The sequence below is a fragment of the Cyprinodon variegatus genome, unplaced genomic scaffold (genome assembly GCF_000732505.1).
Source record: "Cyprinodon variegatus isolate N-32 unplaced genomic scaffold, C_variegatus-1.0 Scaffold220, whole genome shotgun sequence".
In the NCBI taxonomy this organism is placed as follows: Eukaryota; Metazoa; Chordata; class Actinopteri; order Cyprinodontiformes; family Cyprinodontidae; genus Cyprinodon; species Cyprinodon variegatus.
This window is the reverse complement of record NW_015150673.1, coordinates 660,460-680,448: the sequence shown is the minus strand read 5'-3', so window position 1 is coordinate 680,448 and position 19,989 is coordinate 660,460. Positions and strand designations below refer to the sequence as shown.

Genomic DNA, 19,989 nt, shown 5'->3' with positions numbered 1-19,989 from the left:
TATCAAAAAAGTACTCCAGAGTGTTGTTCAGCATGGGGGTGAGTAGAAAATGAAGGCTAATCATGTTTTGGGTGTACTATTCCTTTAAGAAGAAGGAAAACATTCAAGAAGCAGTGGAGGAAAGAGAGATGGAAAAACCACAGTAAATAGGGGAAGCTCGGTTTACCCCTGAAGTAGGGTAGTAGTAGTTGCATTCTGTCCAATCATCAGACTCCTGTACTTCAAGTGGGGTAAAAAGAAAGAATGACAAGCACCTCCTCCTTTCACTTTCAAGCAGGTTTTCTTTGTAGCCTCATCCCTAGACCATTCCATGTCAACATGCTTCAAATTAAACAATACATAAAGATGATGTCTGAATTCATCTTGGATTTACATGTCGTTTTTTTTTCCCGCATTAAAAAAAAAGAATTTGCCCTTCATGTTTTATGATGCGGTCATGAACACAGACTTCCTCTCTGACGTGCATGCATGCAAACTAACATTCAGAGCTCTTGTGTGGTTACAGGGAGAAATAACAGGACCTCACATAGAGTTTGTCACACTGTTCCTCCCAATAACACATTGCTGATTTTTAACCACTGAAACCTCAGAGCTTTCTATTATGTGCTAGTGCTGTTTTAAATAGCAATTAAGGATTGTGAGGCGTCATATTTAGTGCTGTTTTCTGTATCTGGATATATCAAGCGGGGCAATGCGAAGAAAAAGATAATCTGGGGAGTTTTGATTAATTATGTGTTGCCGACTCAGTTGATATTGTGAAAATAATGCTGATTTTATTTTGGCAAATAAGAAGGTGAGGAAAATCGAACTTTAGGTGTTTTAGAAAATGGATGTTTCACTAAAAAGTTTATCCAGTTTTTTTTTTTTTTTGTTTGGTATAGTTTTTTTTTTTATAAGCTCTTGTTAACATAAATAATGCTGTTTGTCAATTCTAAGCAAGGAATTAGAACCATACAGTCAAGCTCCACCAGTAGCTCCTTCAGGTGCCAGACAAAGAGTCTGCAAGCTCCAAGGATGCCCTGAATCCATTCTTCCCTCTCTTTTGCTCCAGGCTGGAGATCAATAGCTTGTGCCTGCTTATAGCCGTGCCATTCCTCAGCCGGGACACTGATGCTAACTATCAATAGCAATGAGAGCCTGTCTGAGACACAGTTAACTGCTGGCAGACCAACACAGCTGTCTGGCAGCAGTTGATAAACATCTTGTGCCCAGAGTTGCAGCAAATAAAACCACTTGATATGTTTAAACTCTGTGGGTGTATTTACTGTAAGAATGTGAGTGTTTTTNAAGCTCCAAGGATGCCCTGAATCCATTCTTCCCTCTCTTTTGCTCCAGGCTGGAGATCAATAGCTTGTGCCTGCTTATAGCCGTGCCATTCCTCAGCCGGGACACTGATGCTAACTATCAATAGCAATGAGAGCCTGTCTGAGACACAGTTAACTGCTGGCAGACCAACACAGCTGTCTGGCAGCAGTTGATAAACATCTTGTGCCCAGAGTTGCAGCAAATAAAACCACTTGATATGTTTAAACTCTGTGGGTGTATTTACTGTAAGAATGTGAGTGTTTTTTTCTGTTTTTTTTTTTTTGTTGTTTTACGTGGCGTCTCTACTGGCTTAGTGGTTACCTGCTCAACGCTTTGTTGTGCCCTCACCCGGCTTGCTCTGTGGCTTTGACACAGACATCACATGTGTATATACTGTATGTTCAGTGTTTACGAGCGTGTGAAGTAATGCGGGGATAATTCGATGTGTAATTTTTAGTTTTGCTTCCAGGTTCTTAAAAATACATAAACACTCTGTGTTTGGGGGGTTATGCCGATAATCTTTTCAAGATGCTTTTGAAGGGCGCAAGTCCCCTCCAACCTCCAGTCCTTTAAGCGGGTTTTGTGTGCGTCGGCGCAATCCACCTCCATCCTGCAAAATGTCTAACCACCTAAGCATCTCATTTTGTCCAAATATCATCCGTCAATGTCATATGAAAGCGAAATGTGTTTTTTTTTTTTTTAAGAATCCGAAGGAGCTAAAATTTGTAGTCTTGGTGGTCGTCCAGTGCCATGGTGTTTCTCATTACTGCAACTCAAGCGAGCATGCTTAATCAGATACAATCAGGAGAATTTGGTTCATAACAATTGAAGGATTTGATGATTGCGCTTTGGTGACTAAGAAAATCTATGTGGGGAAAAAGTCAAGTGCACAATAATGTGAAACAGGAATTTTGCTGATTGATAAAAAAAAATTAAACTGGGTGCAAGTTATATACATGTGGGAGATTCAATAAAATGATTGATTTTCTGAATAGAAAAATAAAATACATATACTTAATGTCAGGTTTTACATCAGAATGACAATTTTTTTTCAAAGCACACATAGATATGGGGATTCGGGTATCTGGTTTTCCAGTTCAACCAGTTTCTGCCATCTTTTCTCTTCCTAATTTCAAGAAGGTGGAGGCCCCTCGTCTGCCATCCATAAGCACATCTCTCTTTAACACTCATTCTTGAGCGGTTACAGCTGATGCTGACACAGAAGTCCAGTGGGTCACAGCCAGGTGCAGGACCAAGTCATTGTATGCAAGTCTCAAGAAAGTCTCAAACCTTTACACCAAAGATGTAAGTCCCAAGTCCCACTTTATCCCCCAAAGTTATAGATAATTCATCCAGAGTCAACTGGTTCAAATTTTAAAAATTGAGCAATTTTTTTATGTTAACAAAATTCTAAAAAATATTTTCAAGCATTGCCAGATTCTCTTTTTCTTGTGATGATTTATTATTAAATAAATGTTGCATTTTTGTAAAAAAAATGCTACATTTTGAAAGAGTCTCACTGACCTCTTTCATCTTGTGCCGAACGACTCAGCAAGTTATCCCAGGTTTATATCGCCTTCTAATGACTCAGCTCCGAACGGCATATATACACACACTGGGAACATCACACCCAGGTCAACAAGTTGATTTTCGTGGTACAATTGAGCGCAATGTACGGACACCAACACACTTTGCAAAACAACTCTGCTTACATTCAATAAACATGGTGCTGCACTGGTGTGAGAGATTCAGAGGGGCAAAAAAACAAAACAGTAAAGCACACTTTCTACATGCTAAGTCCTTTCTATGTTTCTTTCCATTGCTTACTTTCCTAATTTCTGTCGCACTGGTGACATCATCATCGATAAACCAGCGTGATGGTGTCACCAGACATGCAGCTGTGGGAAGACAGAGGCCAAGCAGGGGATCAGACCCAGCTTTTTTCTGCCGATTGGAAGGGGAGCCAAATGCTGATTGTTTGTGGGTCGACCAGTGTTTGAAAAACCAGCGTTTACCTGCTAATTTCAATGGGAAAAGAGGCTCCAAAGACTCAAAGGCACCTTCTTCCCTAGAGCTATCAAAGTCATCACTCCTCTTTGGACTCTCTTTACTATTTTAGGGAACTTCACTTTAATGCTCCAACTTTGATCCCAGGAAAAAAGTATTATTAATGTTGCCTGCTGTTTTCACTTCTCAAAGCTGTGATCCAATTAACATACTGTCGTGCACATGCTCCTGTGTATGCAATGACAATAAGGACAGCTCTGATTTTGATTGAATAAATAGTAACTAAAAAGCTCTGATTAGTCTTAATTTATTGTTCATTGCTTATTTGTTGTGTTACTTTAGTGCATTTGTGTGATTTTTTCCTCCACGGTACTGGTCAAACCTGACCCACATTTACAGACTCCCACACATTTACACAAACCCAGTGTTGTCGGGCAGGCGTGAAGCCCCATCGACCTCCTGCACTTCACCGACACCCTCGAAATGTTTGTTTGTTTGTTTTTTAACCCCAAACAGAAAAGTACTGAGAGGAGGGAGAGGTGTCTGAAACTGCAGCTGGGATAATGTAAAAACAAACACAAGCCATTGATATTGGGTGATGCTCCAGGAAGTTTTAGGGGACGGGGGGAGGGGGACAATGAGGAGGGGGCAATCTGTGCAGACAAGTGGTGGCAGGGCTGCTGGAGGACAATGGAGAGGGTTTGATCTCTTAATTAATGGTGGTTGGCTCGTGCTGCTGCAGGTAGTGAATTTTAATTATTGAGGCTTCCTGGGCCACAAGTAGAGCCTTAAATTTCCCTCATCCTTTAAATATATTTTCCCTCATCCTTTAGTAATGGCCTAAAACTCTACAGTTAAACTATGCAGATTTGAAACAATATAAATATATAAAATACTTTTAAAGCAGTATTTTCCTTGTTGTTGTTGGCATTTTTTTCCCCAGATAGATTCATTGTTGGACACCTTGAACACATTTATGTCAAGTTTTACAGGCTTTACAATGACAGCATGTGCAGCTTGATGGATGGAAAATGTGGGCTTATTTTTCTATTTCTTTGAGCTTGAGGCCAGCTTTCAACAATCCCTTTAATCAAGCTCCTAATCCTTTTGAAAGACGTCAGTATGCCATTAATAAGGCCATGCACTACTTCATATGTGTGTTAAGAATCGAGAAGGTTAAAGACTTCACTGTTTGGTCTCAATGTAAAATAATTGTCATGCATTTGTTATTAATCGTGAATTGTTATTTTAATTTTAGAATAAAATAAACAAATGTATTATTTGTTGATTTTATCCCCTTATATTTTTTATTCAGCTGTCTTGTAAAGAAAAATTTTAGTTCATGTGGCACTAATAGTAATCAGTGTACAGATGCTGCAGATCAAAGCATTTTTATGAACTTTAAACTTTTCAGGTAACTCCAGCTCACACAAGCCCCTGCTCAAGGGACACTGATGCGCAGCTGACCCAGATGAAGGCCCGATCAAGCTCGTTGTAATTCTCTCTGCGTCTTGCATGGAGCAGCGGGGCACAGAAGCCCCACCACGTGTTGAATACGGTGTCAGACCGAAAAAAAAAAAAAACATTTGGGGGTGGGGGTGAGGGGGTCTCCTTGGTAAGAAATACACCGTGTGAGGATCACTAACAGCCCCGGTTTGGAAGAATCCAACGCTTTAACTACCGCATTATGCGCTCAAACGCGCCGCTGTTCCACAGCCATATATGATCAATCCTGACGTGTCAGCGATAATGGTGAATGATGGCGCGCGGGTTCAGATATGGTGCGCGCGCTATTGATTGCGCGTGACAGACATGTGCAAGTTTAGGAGCGTCAGTATAAGACATATATATATTTTTTCTTTATTAGTTTTATCATTTTTCTACGAGTGGAAAAAAACTGGTGGAAAAGATGTGAATTAATTTAATTACATTAAAAAAAGTTTGATACGAAGATATTTATTTTTGCTTAATTTTACTAATATATTTATAGGTTTAATATTAGTAGTGGAAGTAATTGTTGCTTTTTTAATACTTTTTAAAGCAATAATGTCTTAAAATGTTTAGATATTTTTTTTTCAGATGATTGTGACTTTTATATAATTAAACGTCTAAAATATTAATGATATGTTCTTATAACTTTTCAGGCAAGTAGGCAAAGCCTTTGAAACTGTTCCGAGAGAAAAAAAAAGCACTGTTATCCATTCTTCCTATGACTTTTAACACTTTTAACACCGCATCCTCAGCGTCCTGAGTGAACCCCCTTTTTTAAAAGTGTCTGCCTCTCTCCTGGGCTTCAAATCACCCTTTTTACAATCTCACACCAACACTCACATCAATTAACTGGCCATTGATTTTCCCGCCCGGGACATTACAATATTACAGCCCCCCCACCTCTCCTTTTTTTTTTTTTTTCTTCTCTCCTCCTGCAACATCCTTAAGTTCCGCTGATCTTAATTGGCGCTCCTATTAGCGGGCGCTTTTATGGTTCAGCTCAGAACAGCTTCTAGTTCCATTTTGCAAATTTGCTGCAAATCATTAACAGTAATAATGTATATTTAAATTTATACCGTGTGATTTTTTATTATTATTTATGTTTTTTTTTTTTGTTTTTTTTGGATATAACACAAGGTGGAAATCACTCGGAGCCATCAGAAGTTATCTGATTTTCCTCTCTTTCTCTCTCCATTTTTTTCTTCCCATGAATAAGTAAATAGTAAGCTAGTCGAAACAAAAAGATAGCTGACACAAGAGTGGACCAGATCCATCTATAGCCTGCAGCTGCTCTTTAAATATTCAGGGAAAAATAATGGCATCGAGGCATCACCTATAGTAACGTTATTATCTTCATTTCTCAAGATCAGCCGGCGACTGAGAGCTTCGTTTATCTTTTTCAGGTAATAAATCTGCTCGACTCAGCGCTCAGGTGAAGAACCCTCTGGGACCCCTTGCCCCCTTTACTAATAAAAGTAATAATAATATTAATTGTTATAATTATTATTATAATGATGGTAATAATATTTGCGAAATATCTTTATCATAGGCGATATAGCCAAAATACCTACAAAAGTTTTAAGAAAAAAATATTTATTTTATGAAAACAAACTCTGCTTTTTGTGAAACTCTGACATTTCCCATTTTCCGCTCTAAAATTAAAACCTATATTTCTCTTAATTCAGATGAGACTCCTGCGCTCTCTTCTCCCTATGCGCTTCTTGGCAACATCCCGGCGCGCGCGGCACGTTTGGATCCTCAATGCAAAATCAGAGGAGAGAGAGAAAGAGGGGAGAGAGAGAGAGAGAAGGAGAGGGGCTGTTGGAAGGAGGTGGAGGTGAGTGTCGGAGTGACTGAACAGCCTGGTGACCAATCGCGTCCTCGATGGGCCGGGCTCCGCTTGGGTCCCGCTGCCGCTCCACGGGCCCTCAAAGTTTGTTTATTCGCAGAGCGCTGTGCCTGACGAAAACGTGTTAGTAGAGTAACTCCCTTTCTACTAATTATATTCAATAAAGTATAGTTTTATTTTTTTGGGTGGGAGGGGGGTTAAGAATCAGCACCGTGGACTTTTTAAAGGAACACATTTTCTTTTTGCGTGGATCGTTTATCCCTTCTTCTTTTTTTTTTTTTTGTTATTGTTGTTTGTTTTTTGGAGCACCAAACTATCCCGACAGTGTGTTCATCATAAGAGTCCGAAACCCGAGCAGCTTAATGCCAGGGCGCAGAGAGAAAGACAGAAGGAAGTTTGCTGAGAGAACGGCGGAGGCTGCTGCGCGCATCCGTCCAAACTGGTTGCTGCAGAATCCGCGTTAAAGACTGAAAAGATCCGGCCACAGGAATGATCTGGAGAAGCTGACATTCCCCTGTAGTAGTCTACATAAACCCCTGGCTTGGCTCATAGAAGGGGTTAAACCGTATCTAAAGGGAGTTTGGAAAAGCCAGCCTTTCTTTCCGTACGGATCAACTCATTGGGTGGGAGCTGAGAGAGAGACAAGAGTCCCCAGCAAATCAGGAGCTAATTGATTAAAGAGACTTCATTTGAATAGGAGGGGGGCTGGCGAGGTGCCAATCGCCTTTCAAAGAACCCCCCCTCCCTCCCCACCCCTCCACCGTCTCCGTATGATTAATCGCACGGCATTATTGATAATCATAACGGGGCACATGCGCGGTGGATGGGCTCGATTTACGTAATTTTTGAGGAGGTTTTGTAGTCATTTTTTTTATTCTTTGCCTGCTGATGTGCCAGCCAGCATGTCGCGGAGGAAACAAGCGAAGCCGCAACACTTCCAGTCCGACCCTCATCTCCCTTTACCGGAGCACAATGGTGAGTCTGCCGCTGCTCCTCTGCGACTGTGGCCACTTTCTTTTTATTTTATTTTTTAAACTATGTTTCCTAAAAACTGATCGGGACGCTGTGCCTTAAAGTTTGGACTTGTTTCTTTCTTTTTTTTTTTTTTTTTTTTTTTTGCTGCAAGGGCTTTAGGATTTCTTTTTATTAATCCCAAAGAAGATTTTAACCAAGTTTATAGTCACTTATAAGTACTAAATAACTTAAACTAACTTAGAAAGTAGTTGCAATTTACACTTTCTTTCATGTTTTTAATTCTTTAACAGTTTCTGATCCATTTATTTTTTTTATTCTAAATGAAAAAATACATTTTAATTCAGATTTAAAATTCACTCCGTGCGCAATATGATGGTCCTCGCTTAGTGCGCCGCCACGGAGCGCTTTCCACATTCGCTGGAAAGCCGAAGCGCATTTAAGAGTTTGTCTCTTAAACAACTCAATCCTTGTTTTCTGTTCTTTCACTCTTTTGCATTTTATTTCTAACTATGAAACGGAAAGAAACCCCTTTCAAAATAGAAAGGAAAAAAAATCATAAAAGTTCTATATATTTTTCATTTTCTAAAACTATTGGCTCATCCTTTAGAGTTGTTGCACGAAAAAGTTATATCTCTTAGTATGAGAGGCACATAATTATGGAAGTGTAATTTTTTAATAGTGCACATTAAATCGGCGTGATTCGTTGATTTACTAACATTTTTGTTGCTTATCAAGGTATATTTGTTTATTGGGCGCGTGAATGCTTAGTGATTGTTTTTTTCCAATCAAAATGTGAGACGGGTTTTTACATTGTGGCATGTGAAACTGCGATTGCATTTAGAACTAAAGCAAAGGGCATTAAACTGATTACATTATGACGAGATTTGGCTCTAAACTGTAAAAAAAGAAAAATTAAATGAAAAGAAATAAATCAAATAAAAACATACCTTAAAAAGTCAGATAACTTATCTGATCTGTCTTTTGTTTATTCGTATTTAATACAAGGCTTTCACAGCTAAGCAGACCATCTTTTAATTTATTTAACTTGAAAAGTAATCAAAATTAATCAAATATTATTTTTTGAACATTTTTAGTCATCACCTTATTTTGCTAATGAGTTTGCAAATCTTTACATGAGAAGAAAATAAATAAATACAAATAGAACGTATATTTTTTTTTATATAATATCGATATCCTGTACATGACAAGATAATGAAATATAGCTATCCTTCAAAATGGTAACAAAACATATTTTTTTTATTTCTTGAGATAGTAATTTGAATTCACTTTAAAGTTTATGTGATTTTTTTGTCAGGGGTAAATTCCTTCGTGGTAAATGAATGTTTTTTCAGCATTTCTACTTAAATCTAGTGACCTAGAAGTCATTTCCCTAAAGTTTTTCCAGTGCTAATCTGCTTGTTGATGAATGATGTCCAAAATAGTTAACAGAGACAGTGCCAGTGTTGTTAAAAAAGTGTTTTGTGAGGGCTGTGATGGAAAAGTGAAACAAAAAGTTGTGATGATGAAGGTGCTGCATTTGCCTGGGAGGTCGGGCCTGAGAGCCGCGGAGGGTGGGATGTTGAGCTGTTTTAACCTTTGCCAGTGGCCCCTCTGTGTGGAGGTGATCAGAGTTCAGGGCCCAGTGTGCTCCTCTCAGCCTTGTCATTGAGCGTGCTGATCGGAGCTGCGGGCGGCCCAGCAAGGCCTCAGCTTTTTATTTAAGTGTGTGTGGTGTGACTTCAGGGCCTTATCAATGTTGTGTCCATCCCCTTCATGCCCTATCAGAGTGGGCCCCCCTAGAAGAGAAGACTGGGCACCCCCCACCCCCTTTTTTTTAAACACTGTTGTTCCCTTCAAAGACTGAGTGCAGTTGCCTGTCAACCTGCCAGTGTTTGTGAGGTGGGAGTCTAGGTGTAGCACGAAAGACTTGCTTTGTGTCTTTCCCTCCCCTTAAGCTTAGACCGTGTCACCGAGGCAGAGCCTCCGAGTCTTGCATCTCTTCCTGGACCTTCCGCAGCTCTTAGTGGAATCCCATTTAGTGTTCGATGGGCTGAAGACGACGTGAACAGAAACCCCTCTGAAGTTACAAGTGTCAGGAAGCTCACAGAGGCCCCCTGCGCAAAAAATAATGTAGGATTTCTTGAAGCTCGCCTCTGACTTTTTCCACTAATCTTCACTTTTGAAAACCTGTCTTCTAGCTCTTTGTTTTTCCTAACACCTTTTAGTCCTACACTCTTTCTGTATACACAGACTCTATAGACATTTTACACAATCCTTCATACCTACTTGACTTCATCTTAATTTTAATTCGAAGTTAATCCTTGCTATTCCGGGACTTAAGCCTAATGCTAGCATCTGTGTTGTTTGTTATACTTGTCGTATGTGGTCAGTGGATCTGTAGTGATGAATTGACTAAGATTTGATCCTTCTTTGGTCATCAAGTAAAGTAAGGCAGAGTGTTTAGATCCAATTTTGTAGCCGTGGGAACTTATTGACTTAAAAGAAAGAAAAAATACAGCTTCAGTAAATATCATTATGGTTTTATTCTGTTTTATTCCGTCAACGTTTTAATTTAAGGCAAGTTGAGACCTCCAATTACAGTATTACATAAATATTATGTATTATACACGCACATGTTTGTTTTTGTTACATTTTTTAACGTAATCTTACGGCAAACGTTTTACTACATTTGCACTAAAATCTTTTTTATATATATTTTTGAACAGCTTTAAATTAATCAGATAAAAAATCATTTATTGGATGGTTTTAGGATTTTAATGTCGAACATTAATTTTGGGTTACCAGTGTTTTTCTGCAAGTTATCATTATATTATTTGGTTTTACAAATAATACAAATACACATTTTATTGCATTTTTCTAAAATTTATTCATATTTTGTTCTCTGCCTATATCCCATTTTGCCATACATTTTTTAATTTGCATCACACTGTATTATTCATGTAAGGTGGAGAGAAGAAAATATATTTTATATATTTTTAATTACCTTTTAAAAGTTTTCCCTTACATGCAAAGCTTTTTTTCCACAAATTAAACACTCTGATTGTAGGCCGGTGGGTGGGTGGAAGGGGGGATTTAACATGAAAAGTTATCATTAAAGTTGAATCTTCCGTGTTTGCATGGTTTGGTGGTGTGAGGGCTGGGGTTTACTGTCATGGCAACTTTGCGTTTGCAGTGTCTCTGAGCATAGAAACATTGAAGGAGATAATCCCTGAATTAAACAGGATCTGCTTTGAGTCGACTGGGATGAGCAGAGGGCCAGGCTGTGCCGACGATCCCCGCCGCTCCCATGCTGCGCGAACAATGGGAAGGCATCCTGTCTCTCTGTGGGGCAGGGCTGCGCTCCTCTGGGTTTCATTTGCAAATGAATTCTTGGCGGTGATGAAAGTGTTTTGAGAGGCCGGAGTTTCAATGAAAGGGTTTCATAGAGAAATTCAATTTGTAAATCAACTTGTATGTTAAATAGCAAGATTTTAGTGTGACAAAGAGAAAACTGAATGAGGATAGTCTGTGAAGCAGTGGGAAATCTGGGGGTAGGGTGTCATATTGCCTTTTCACTATCTGACTCGTATTGTTTTATTAAAAAGGAACATTTAAAAAACACTATTTCTGTGTGCATGTCAGTTTGTGTAATTGCTTTTAAATTATTATCTGAGGAAAAGCAGAAGTTTCATTGCTTGTTTTATGGGTTGGTGATTCCAGTTTGTCAGTTTTAGCAAGTTTGTGAGGCATGCATCCAAGTGTATAATCCTACCCTTTTTTACCCTTCTAGATTCTCTCTCTGTGAAATAGCATGGATTTTTTTGTTTTGCTTCTGAAAACATTTTATGATTTTAAGGTAAAATGCAGCTTTTACAAACAGATTTTTTCTTCACATTAAATCGGGGTATGATAATAAGATTATATATTTTTTTAAATACCTCTGGGTGCCACAAGCTATGTAGCTTTTTAGCTTCTACGACTGCAGGGACGCCCGAGACAAATTAGTTTAGTGACATAGATAACCTGTCCAAGATGCCCATAGTTGGCTGAAAATGAGCAAAGTTGACAGCAAATTGAACGTCTAATAAGACCCTCAAATACTTTTTCTTTTTTTCACGGGATGGACAACAAGACTTTGAAGGGCAAGAATTATAGGAAATCAATCCCTTTCTATGAAATTTCATTAAGAGCCAATGTCTTCGCTTCGCTTTGTTTTATATTTTGATGGATTATCTGAAGAAAATGATTACCTTTTGCTGGGCTGATGAAACTCAGACATGCATCTTCAAAGATCACTCTTAAACAGTATTTGCGTAGTTCCCATTGATTTTCTATCTCATCATGTTTCTTTAGCCACTGTGTTGAATAAAGCCTTTTCTAATTTTGTTGGCTTATTTTTGTCTTACAATCATTGTGTCTGTGAGCACATCAAAAGGATAAGTGTAAAACTGATTAATTTAAGATTAGCAACAATGGAATCTGGGAAGATAACGCAGCTTTTTCAGCTGCAAATCATTTCTAATCACTAATCCTCTGTTTCTTCTTTTTCAGGGGACACAGAACTTTGCTCTGAGGACCCCCCCTTCAAGGAGTCAGATGCCCACGTCTGCAGCAGATGTTGCGCTGAGTTCTTTGAACTTCCAGATCTTGAGGAACACCAGAAAAATTGCACTAAGAATCAGTTAGTTTTAATAGTAAATGAAAATCCAGCTTCCCCTGCTGGAAGCTTCTCGCCTGGGTCTCCTTCCAATAATCCTGATGATCAGATGAATGACACAGCTAATAATACTGATCAAACAGAGTGCAGTGACCTTTTGGAGCCCAACACCCTTGAAAAAGACGAATCCATGGATGTGGATGTTTCCGGAATGAGCAGTGGCCAAGAAGAGGAAGGTGGTCAAACAGAGAGTGGGAGCTCTATTGATACAGTCAGCGGCCATGCAGGAGGGGGTACTTCCGGCCCTGCAGTAGGTACTTCAACTATTGCTGCCTCACTACCTCAGCTCAGTAACCTCACTGAACTGGGAAACTTCTCCATGATCAACAGCAATGTAATAATTGAAAATCTCCAGAGCACTAAAGTAGCCGTGGCTCAATTCTCCCAAGAGACCCGGTCCACTGGGGGCCCCAGAGTGGCTGTTCCAGCCCTAATGGAGCAGCTTTTGGCCCTGCAACAGCAGCAGATCCACCAACTACAGCTCATAGAGCAAATTCGCCACCAGATACTATTATTAGCTTCACAGTCCCCAGAAATGCAGGTACCCCCAACTTCTGCTCCAGGCACAATGGGGCCTGCTGCCAGCCCACTGACCACACTCAGCTCCCATCTCTCCCAACAGCTGGCTGCAGCCGCAGGCCTTGCGCAGAACCTGGCAAGTCAGTCAGCCAGCATTAGTAGCCTAAAACAGCTGGCTGCAGCAGCGCAGCTACCTCAATCCAACCCAAGCAGCAGTGAGACATCTCAGAGTGTTACAACACTGGGACCATCAACAGTCAATCCTCAGTCCTCTGACAAGAGGCCTAGTGTTATGAGTAGCCTCCACTCTCAATTAAGTAACTCCTCACTTGTTAAATCATCAACACCAGCTTTTGGAATCGGTAGCTTGTTAAGTGCTGCAGTGAATCCCCTTCTACCTCAGCCTCCACCTGGAAACCCCATGTTCTCAAGCTCTCTGCCCAGTGTAGGAACCACTGTTGAGGACCTAAACTCTTTGGCTGTTCTGGCCCAGCAGAGAAAAGGCAAGCCACCAAATGTAACGTCATTTGAACATAAGACTACTTCTGATGAAGCCTTCTTCAAACATAAGTGCAGGTTTTGTGGCAAGGTTTTTGGGAGTGACAGTGCCTTGCAAATTCATCTTCGCTCTCACACTGGTGAGAGACCATATAAGTGTAATATCTGTGGTAACCGCTTCTCCACCAGAGGCAACCTGAAAGTGCATTTCCAGCGTCATAAAGAAAAATACCCACATATCCAAATGAACCCTTATCCTGTTCCTGAGCATCTAGACAACATACCAACAAGCACTGGTATACCATATGGCATGTCTATGCCACCCGAGAAACCTGTCACTAGCTGGCTGGACAGCAAGCCAGTTTTACCCACTCTGACAACCTCAGTTGGAATGCTTCTTCCACCAACTATGCCGAGCTTGCCGCATTTCATCAAAAAAGAAGATCATTCTATAGCCATTGCAAGCCCTTCTGTGACTGCAAAGAATGACTCATGTGCTTCTGAGCCCACTGCTAAAATTAATGATGGAGCGTCTGAACAGGGTGAAGGTGCAACTTTGCCTACCTCAAATGGAAAAACTGAAGAAGGAAGCCACTCTTCAGTCTTAATGACAAATGTGAACTCTGCACCAGAGAGTACTACAGAGTATACAGCTTCTAACAGCCCACCTATGATGACCAACCCACTCATGCCTCTTCTGACTGATCAGTTCAAGGCTAAGTTCCCTTTTGGAGGTATCCTGGATCCTCTCCAGGGGTCAGAGACCTCCAAACTACAGCAGCTTGTGGAAAACATTGACAGGAAGGTGACAGACCCAAATGAATGTGTCATCTGCCACCGGGTGCTGAGCTGCCAGAGTGCTCTAAAAATGCACTATCGCACTCACACAGGGGAGAGGCCCTTCAAATGTAAAATCTGTGGCAGAGCATTTACCACCAAGGGAAATCTAAAGACACACTACAGTGTTCACAGGGCTATGCCCCCTCTAAGAGTTCAACACTCCTGCCCCATATGTCAGAAGAAGTTCACAAATGCTGTGGTTCTTCAACAACATATCCGCATGCACATGGGTGGACAAATCCCCAACACCCCTCTGCCAGAGAGCTATCCAGAATCCATGGCCTCTGATACAGGCTCATTTGAGGAAAGAAACTTTGATGATCTTGATAATTTCTCTGATGACAACATTGAAGGGATGGAGGAAGGCCCAGATAGCAGTGTGCCAGACACACCCAGGTCAGTCGATGCCTCCCAAGACAGTTTTTGTAACTCACCAACTTCCCATGAAATGGTAAACCAGGAGGGGCAAGACAAAAATGGTCAAGAAAATCCTAGGAGCAATGAAATGGAAGAGGTCCCAAGCAACCAGTTGAAGCTTAGTGCAAATGGCTTTGTTGAGGGGGATTGCCTCACCAATGACTCCTCATCTCTGGGGGGGGATGTTGAAAGCCAAAGTGCCGGCAGTCCAGCTGTGTCAGAATCTACCTCCTCCATGCAGGCGCCATCCCCCACTAGCATGCATCAACAAACCCGCAAATCTCCTAGCCTTGAAGAAAGGCACCAGAGGGCTTTATCTATGGACCACAACAGTGCTAGCCTCCTGCACTCTCATCCCTCCAACATTGGAGCTCTAGACCTGACATCTGTCAATCCCTCTAAAGATCCTCTTGGCATGATATTTCCGTTCCGTGAGCGTAGCACCATCAAAAACACATCATGTGACATCTGTGGGAAAACCTTTGCTTGTCAGAGTGCCTTGGACATTCATTATCGAAGCCATACCAAAGAGCGACCATTCATTTGCACGGCATGTAACAGGGGTTTTTCTACCAAGGGTAACCTCAAGCAGCACATGTTAACTCATCAAATGAGAGACCTTCCCTCACAGCTCTTTGAGCCATCAAACACCAGCCTGTCCTCCAGTCCAACCCCTTCTATCCTCTCTGTTGGGTCTCTTAGTAAACCAGAGGCCAATGGTTTCCTCCATGTTATCCACCAAGACAACAAAGACAATACCCCAAACTTGGTCGTATCATCTGCATCCACCTCCCCAGTTCTGTCTGCTGCTCCACCTCGCAGGACTCCCAAACAACATTTCTGCAACACCTGTGGAAAGTGTTTTTCCTCATCCAGTGCTCTACAGATCCATGAGAGAACCCACACAGGGGAAAAACCGTTTGCCTGCAGCATCTGTGGTCGGGCTTTCACCACCAAAGGAAACCTCAAGGTAAATGAAAGTCAGAATAATAATAAATATGGTGCTAGGCCTCTGGTTAGTTATGCACTGCTTGTCATCTAAGCTGAAGTTAAATTTGATTAACTAAAAATGAGATCACTGCACAGAGTTTATTTCAACAGCGATCTATAGAAAGTATTTTTGCATGTATTTTTCCACGGGTATTTCCAAAAAAAAAAAAAAAGTCACAGGCTTACATCAAACAAGCATCTGCTCATTGCTGTACAGAAAAATGTAACTAGAATGCACTGATCAGAGAAAAATCTGTGTTGCAAATTGTGCCCCCCCCCAAAAAAAAATCATGGTTTGCTTTACTTAGTATATTTATATTTAGCTTCTGCAGTTTTACCTAAAATGTTTTAAGCAGTTTTGAGATTGAACTTAAGGGTTATAAAGAAGAGAAGGAAGAGGTACTTGTGAAAATGTGATATTTAAAAGCTTACGAGTCACATTTAATGAGGTCTGCAACTTGAGAGTCATTTTGGTACAAACCCTGTGGGTCTCCGTGAGATGAACAAATTAAGGTCCAGATTAAACACCTAGGATCATTCTTGCCAAAATAAGACGTTTACAGCCTGTTGGTACCTCACACAGCATAGGCAGCTAACCAGGCTGCTGCGCCGAGGGTGTGAATCCATTTAAATGCCGTCAAGCATTATGATTATTTTTTTCCATTGCATCATCTCATGTGCAGCTCCTGTGGCCAAGTTTGTAAACAACACTAATTTTCATCCCTCTCTCTGTCTGTCCCTCCCTACTTCTGTTCCGTTTATCCCCCTCCCTCTCCACCTGCATAGGTCCACATGGGCACACACATGTGGAACAGTGCTCCTGCCAGACGAGGCCGCAGGCTCTCTGTGGACGGTCCGATGGCCTTTTTGGGCACAAACCCAGTGAAGTTCCCTGAAATCTTTCAGAAAGACATGGCATCAAGAGCAAGCAATGGCGACCCGGCCAGCTTCTGGAACCAGTACGCAGCAGCCTTCTCAAATGGGCTGGCAATGAAGACAAATGAAATCTCGGTTATTCAGAATGGAGGCATCCCACCTCTTTCCGGCGGCATGGGAAACGGGGGCAGCTCTCCTATCGGTGGCCTGACTGGTAGCCTGGACAAACTGCACAGCGCTGAGCCCAACGCTGCTCTCGCCGGCCTCGAGAAAATGGCCAACACAGAGAATGGATCCCACTTCCGGTTCACGCGTTTCATGGAGGACAATAAAGAAATTGTCACCAATTAGAGTGCATGTGCTGGTGTTGGGAAGAGACACGCAAATGTGCCTCTAGGCACAGTGAGCATGTTTATACCGGAGAAGAAGAATTGGGAAGAGAACAAGACGAGGATAAAAAATTAACTTAACTACTTTGCTCGCCATTGAATCTTTACGAACAGTTGTGTGAAGACAAGTTGTTTTTTGTACAATGTACATGTTATAGTTTTATGGAGCTTATTTATTAGTGATTATAACCTTGCTTGAAACAAGTGGAAGCATTAACAGTTAGGGTTTGTTTATTTTTAAAACCAGAATGACTATGTATGGGTGCTTTGAGTATGTGCTTCAGAGACTTTGAGAATCTGGTTTGGATAACCTAACCTTGGCATTAAGTTATTTTCTGTCTGTAGTTGCTATAATCGAGCTGTCTGTGTTCATGTGATACGTTAGTCCTGTAATAAACAAAGCAAACGTGCTGTAAATAATGTACACTGATCTCCTGTAGATGTGCTAACATCCATGTGTTTTTTCTTCTCCTTTTTGAGACAAAACAATGACATTCAAGCAAGGGACAAAATGATGTGGTAGTTCCTATTTCCTAGTTGTTATTTACATTTATCTTATTTAAGGAAGGCAAAATATTAAAGTTTGCTATATTTGAAGAGTTTCTTTAGTGTTAATTTGTTTTATTGTTACATTTCCTGGCTGTTTTAGTTTTCACTCTTAGTTAACTTACCTTTTTTCCTTTTGTCTTGGTTGCTCTTGTCTTGAGGAGAGCAAGATGGTTACACAGAGGAGGAGTATTCTATCGGGTTTATTTTACTTGGAGCCGTGGCAGCCAATCATTCGAGATGGACTCTCCTGTTGTTTCTCAACTGGATTTCCACATTGCTGCTATGTCCCAGCATCCTCCCTACTGTATGTCATCAAGTGCAAAGTGTGTGTTGAAGCTTCTGTAAATAAGTTCAGATTTGGAAATGCAACCTCCTTGTGGGATAATGTATATAATGATCACATGAGAATCCCATCTCAGCAAGAAATGGGAGGGGGTGGGATGGTACAAACTGAGAGCGTTTTTATAAATATAAATATATATATAGGGTATGACAACCTTCGGACTGTTACATGCACTTTCTTGGAAAGTTGGAAGATCTTTATGGGTCCGGTTTCTCTACACTTTAATACCTACTAACAACTAAGATACTGTAATTCTTTACTCTAATAATCAAATACATCAGTTTTCCAAAAGAAACATTTTGTGTGTGTTTGTGTGCTTTTATTTCCTCACCCATAATGAAAACTTAAAGCCTTTTAACTTTTTCATTAAAAGTTATTTTTAAGATTTTACACTTATTTTGTTTTATAAAACTTGGATTCTTTTTTGAGCTCCTTATTCTTTTTATATTATTTGTCTTATTTTTAAAAATGACACTAAAGGTTGCCACCTTTTTTATATTCAAAATATCAAAAAAGTTTTAGGCCCATGTGAAATACAATCTTTTATTTAGCAAAGCAATTTGTTTAGAATGATTATTGATAAATATTTTTTTTTTATTCTGCAAAAATCCAATCAAATGAGCTCTAAAAAAAATGGTGCCAAAATTCTGTCTATAAATACAAGAGTAAATTTTTTTGTCTTACTCAAAAAAAGGGGGAAAAAAGGAATTCTCCAGCTGCATTTAATTTAACACATCACTGCACATCCTGCAGCCCAGGATCCGCTCTTTTCTACCCAGTTCAGCATCCTCGGCGCGCTCCCTCCTTTCCTCATCTCTTAGCGATGTCTCTTCCCCCTAAATCCCCAATATTTACGTTTTAAATTTCAAAACGTCGAAGCTAAATGATCCTTGCCCACAGCGCCCGCTTTCTTCTTAACAGTCACATGTGTTCCCCTGAGCTGTGTTGGTGCAACTGTCGGCTTCCTGAAAGATTCCTTTAAAGACAGAAAGAAAAACAAAACTGATCCACATTCTTCTCTAATTAGAAAAAATGCTTCCTCTCTGAGTTTTTTTAATATATTTTTAAAGCTCACATTTGAAGTACAATTAAATTAATTATTATTTGTAGGAAACAAAATAAATTATTCTAAATAAATAAAATAAAGCATCTTTTAGTTGCAAATGTAACTCCTGCAAATTATGAATGTCAGTACGTTCCTGGCTTTAAAGGGATCAGAAAAATCCAGTAAAACCTGTTTTTGCCACTATGTGAGCCCAAACAGCACCAAGCAGAGAATGGACTCCTTCCCTTCCCAGTTTCTTGCCTAGATATTGATTAAGCCGTGCAGTATTACAGAAACACTTGAATCTCAGGTGGCTGGAATGTTTACAATTGATCTGCTCCACTGTGGCTCCCCAGCAGTGGCTTTTTGCTCCACAACATGCTGCACCACAGGAAGAGCTAGGCAAACACACTGAAACACAATCGCTGTTCACTAAGAGGTGGGAGGCTGCCCCAATCTGCTTTGCTCACAGTCTGTTCTAGTGCTGGCAAGAGTATCTAGTATCTATTATCTATATGCATTTACAAAGTTGGATTTATTTTCAGTTTTATTTTCCTCATTTGAGCCAAATGGCCTGATGGCCTGCAGTGGCTGAAGAGGATGAGAAGCTTCAGTTCAGAAATATTACTCTCTTTAGCTGTAAGTCACTCCTGAGCACTTACTGTACACTCGAAGGTTCATTAAAGGATTGGCCTTAAGTAAGGGCTGTGTGTGCAGCTGCTGCATTGCAAGAATCAAACCATTCATCTACAAGGAAAGTCAGGTTGTGCTAGAAATCCTTCAGTCAAGTATTCGATACCGTAAAATCGTCATATAAGCTTAAATTAGTTTAAAAGTATAGACAGACCTGATGCAACATATAACATTATATATAAAAATTAAAGCTGGGCTGGGCAGCAAGATCCAGTGGATCCTGTGATGTCGGTGTGCATTAAATTGAATCTGACAGAGAAAAAAAAAACAACAGCAGGAAGAAAACAGGAATGAAAGCAAGAAATAGCTCATTCTTGACTAAGGCTTTAGTTGTTTTATTATCTGTTCCATCCTTCAGTGTGCAGGTCAGGGTAAGATGAATCTGCATGAAGTTAATGTTTGGCGACTGACCCCACACACACCCACCCCCACTACTCATTTGCCTTGTGCTGTCAGGCCTCCCGAGTCGATACAAACCGTATCCTG

General features: G+C 40.5%; 1 protein-coding gene across 2 annotated transcripts; it reads left to right on the top strand.

Moving 5' to 3' along the window:
* Nucleotides 1–7,422: 7,422 nt before the first annotated feature.
* Nucleotides 7,423–18,064, top strand: sall1 (spalt-like transcription factor 1). Of its 2 annotated transcripts, none has more exons than XM_015380709.1 (3): nucleotides 7,423–7,627; nucleotides 12,179–15,588; nucleotides 16,395–18,064. In XM_015380709.1, exons 1-3 carry the CDS (start codon nucleotides 7,555–7,557, stop codon nucleotides 16,833–16,835), a joined length of 3,924 nt encoding a protein of 1,307 aa, XP_015236195.1. In that variant the 5' UTR covers nucleotides 7,423–7,554; the 3' UTR covers nucleotides 16,836–18,064. The 2 variants fall into 2 exon arrangements, with proteins under 2 accessions (XP_015236195.1, XP_015236196.1); XM_015380710.1 differs by lacking the exon at nucleotides 7,423–7,627 and adding an exon at nucleotides 9,526–9,757.
* Nucleotides 18,065–19,989: the final 1,925 nt, after the last annotated feature.

Bases quoted from the DNA above. Each gene is read 5' to 3' on its own strand.
- sall1 (XM_015380709.1), top strand. From the start codon at position 7,555: ATGTCGCGGAGGAAACAAGCGAAGCCGCAACACTTCCAGTCCGACCCT. The intron at 7,628-12,178 runs GTGAGTCTGCCG...CTTCTTTTTCAG, and splicing joins CCCTTTACCGGAGCACAATG to GGGACACAGAACTTTGCTCT. The intron at 15,589-16,394 runs GTAAATGAAAGT...CCACCTGCATAG, and splicing joins CCACCAAAGGAAACCTCAAG to GTCCACATGGGCACACACAT.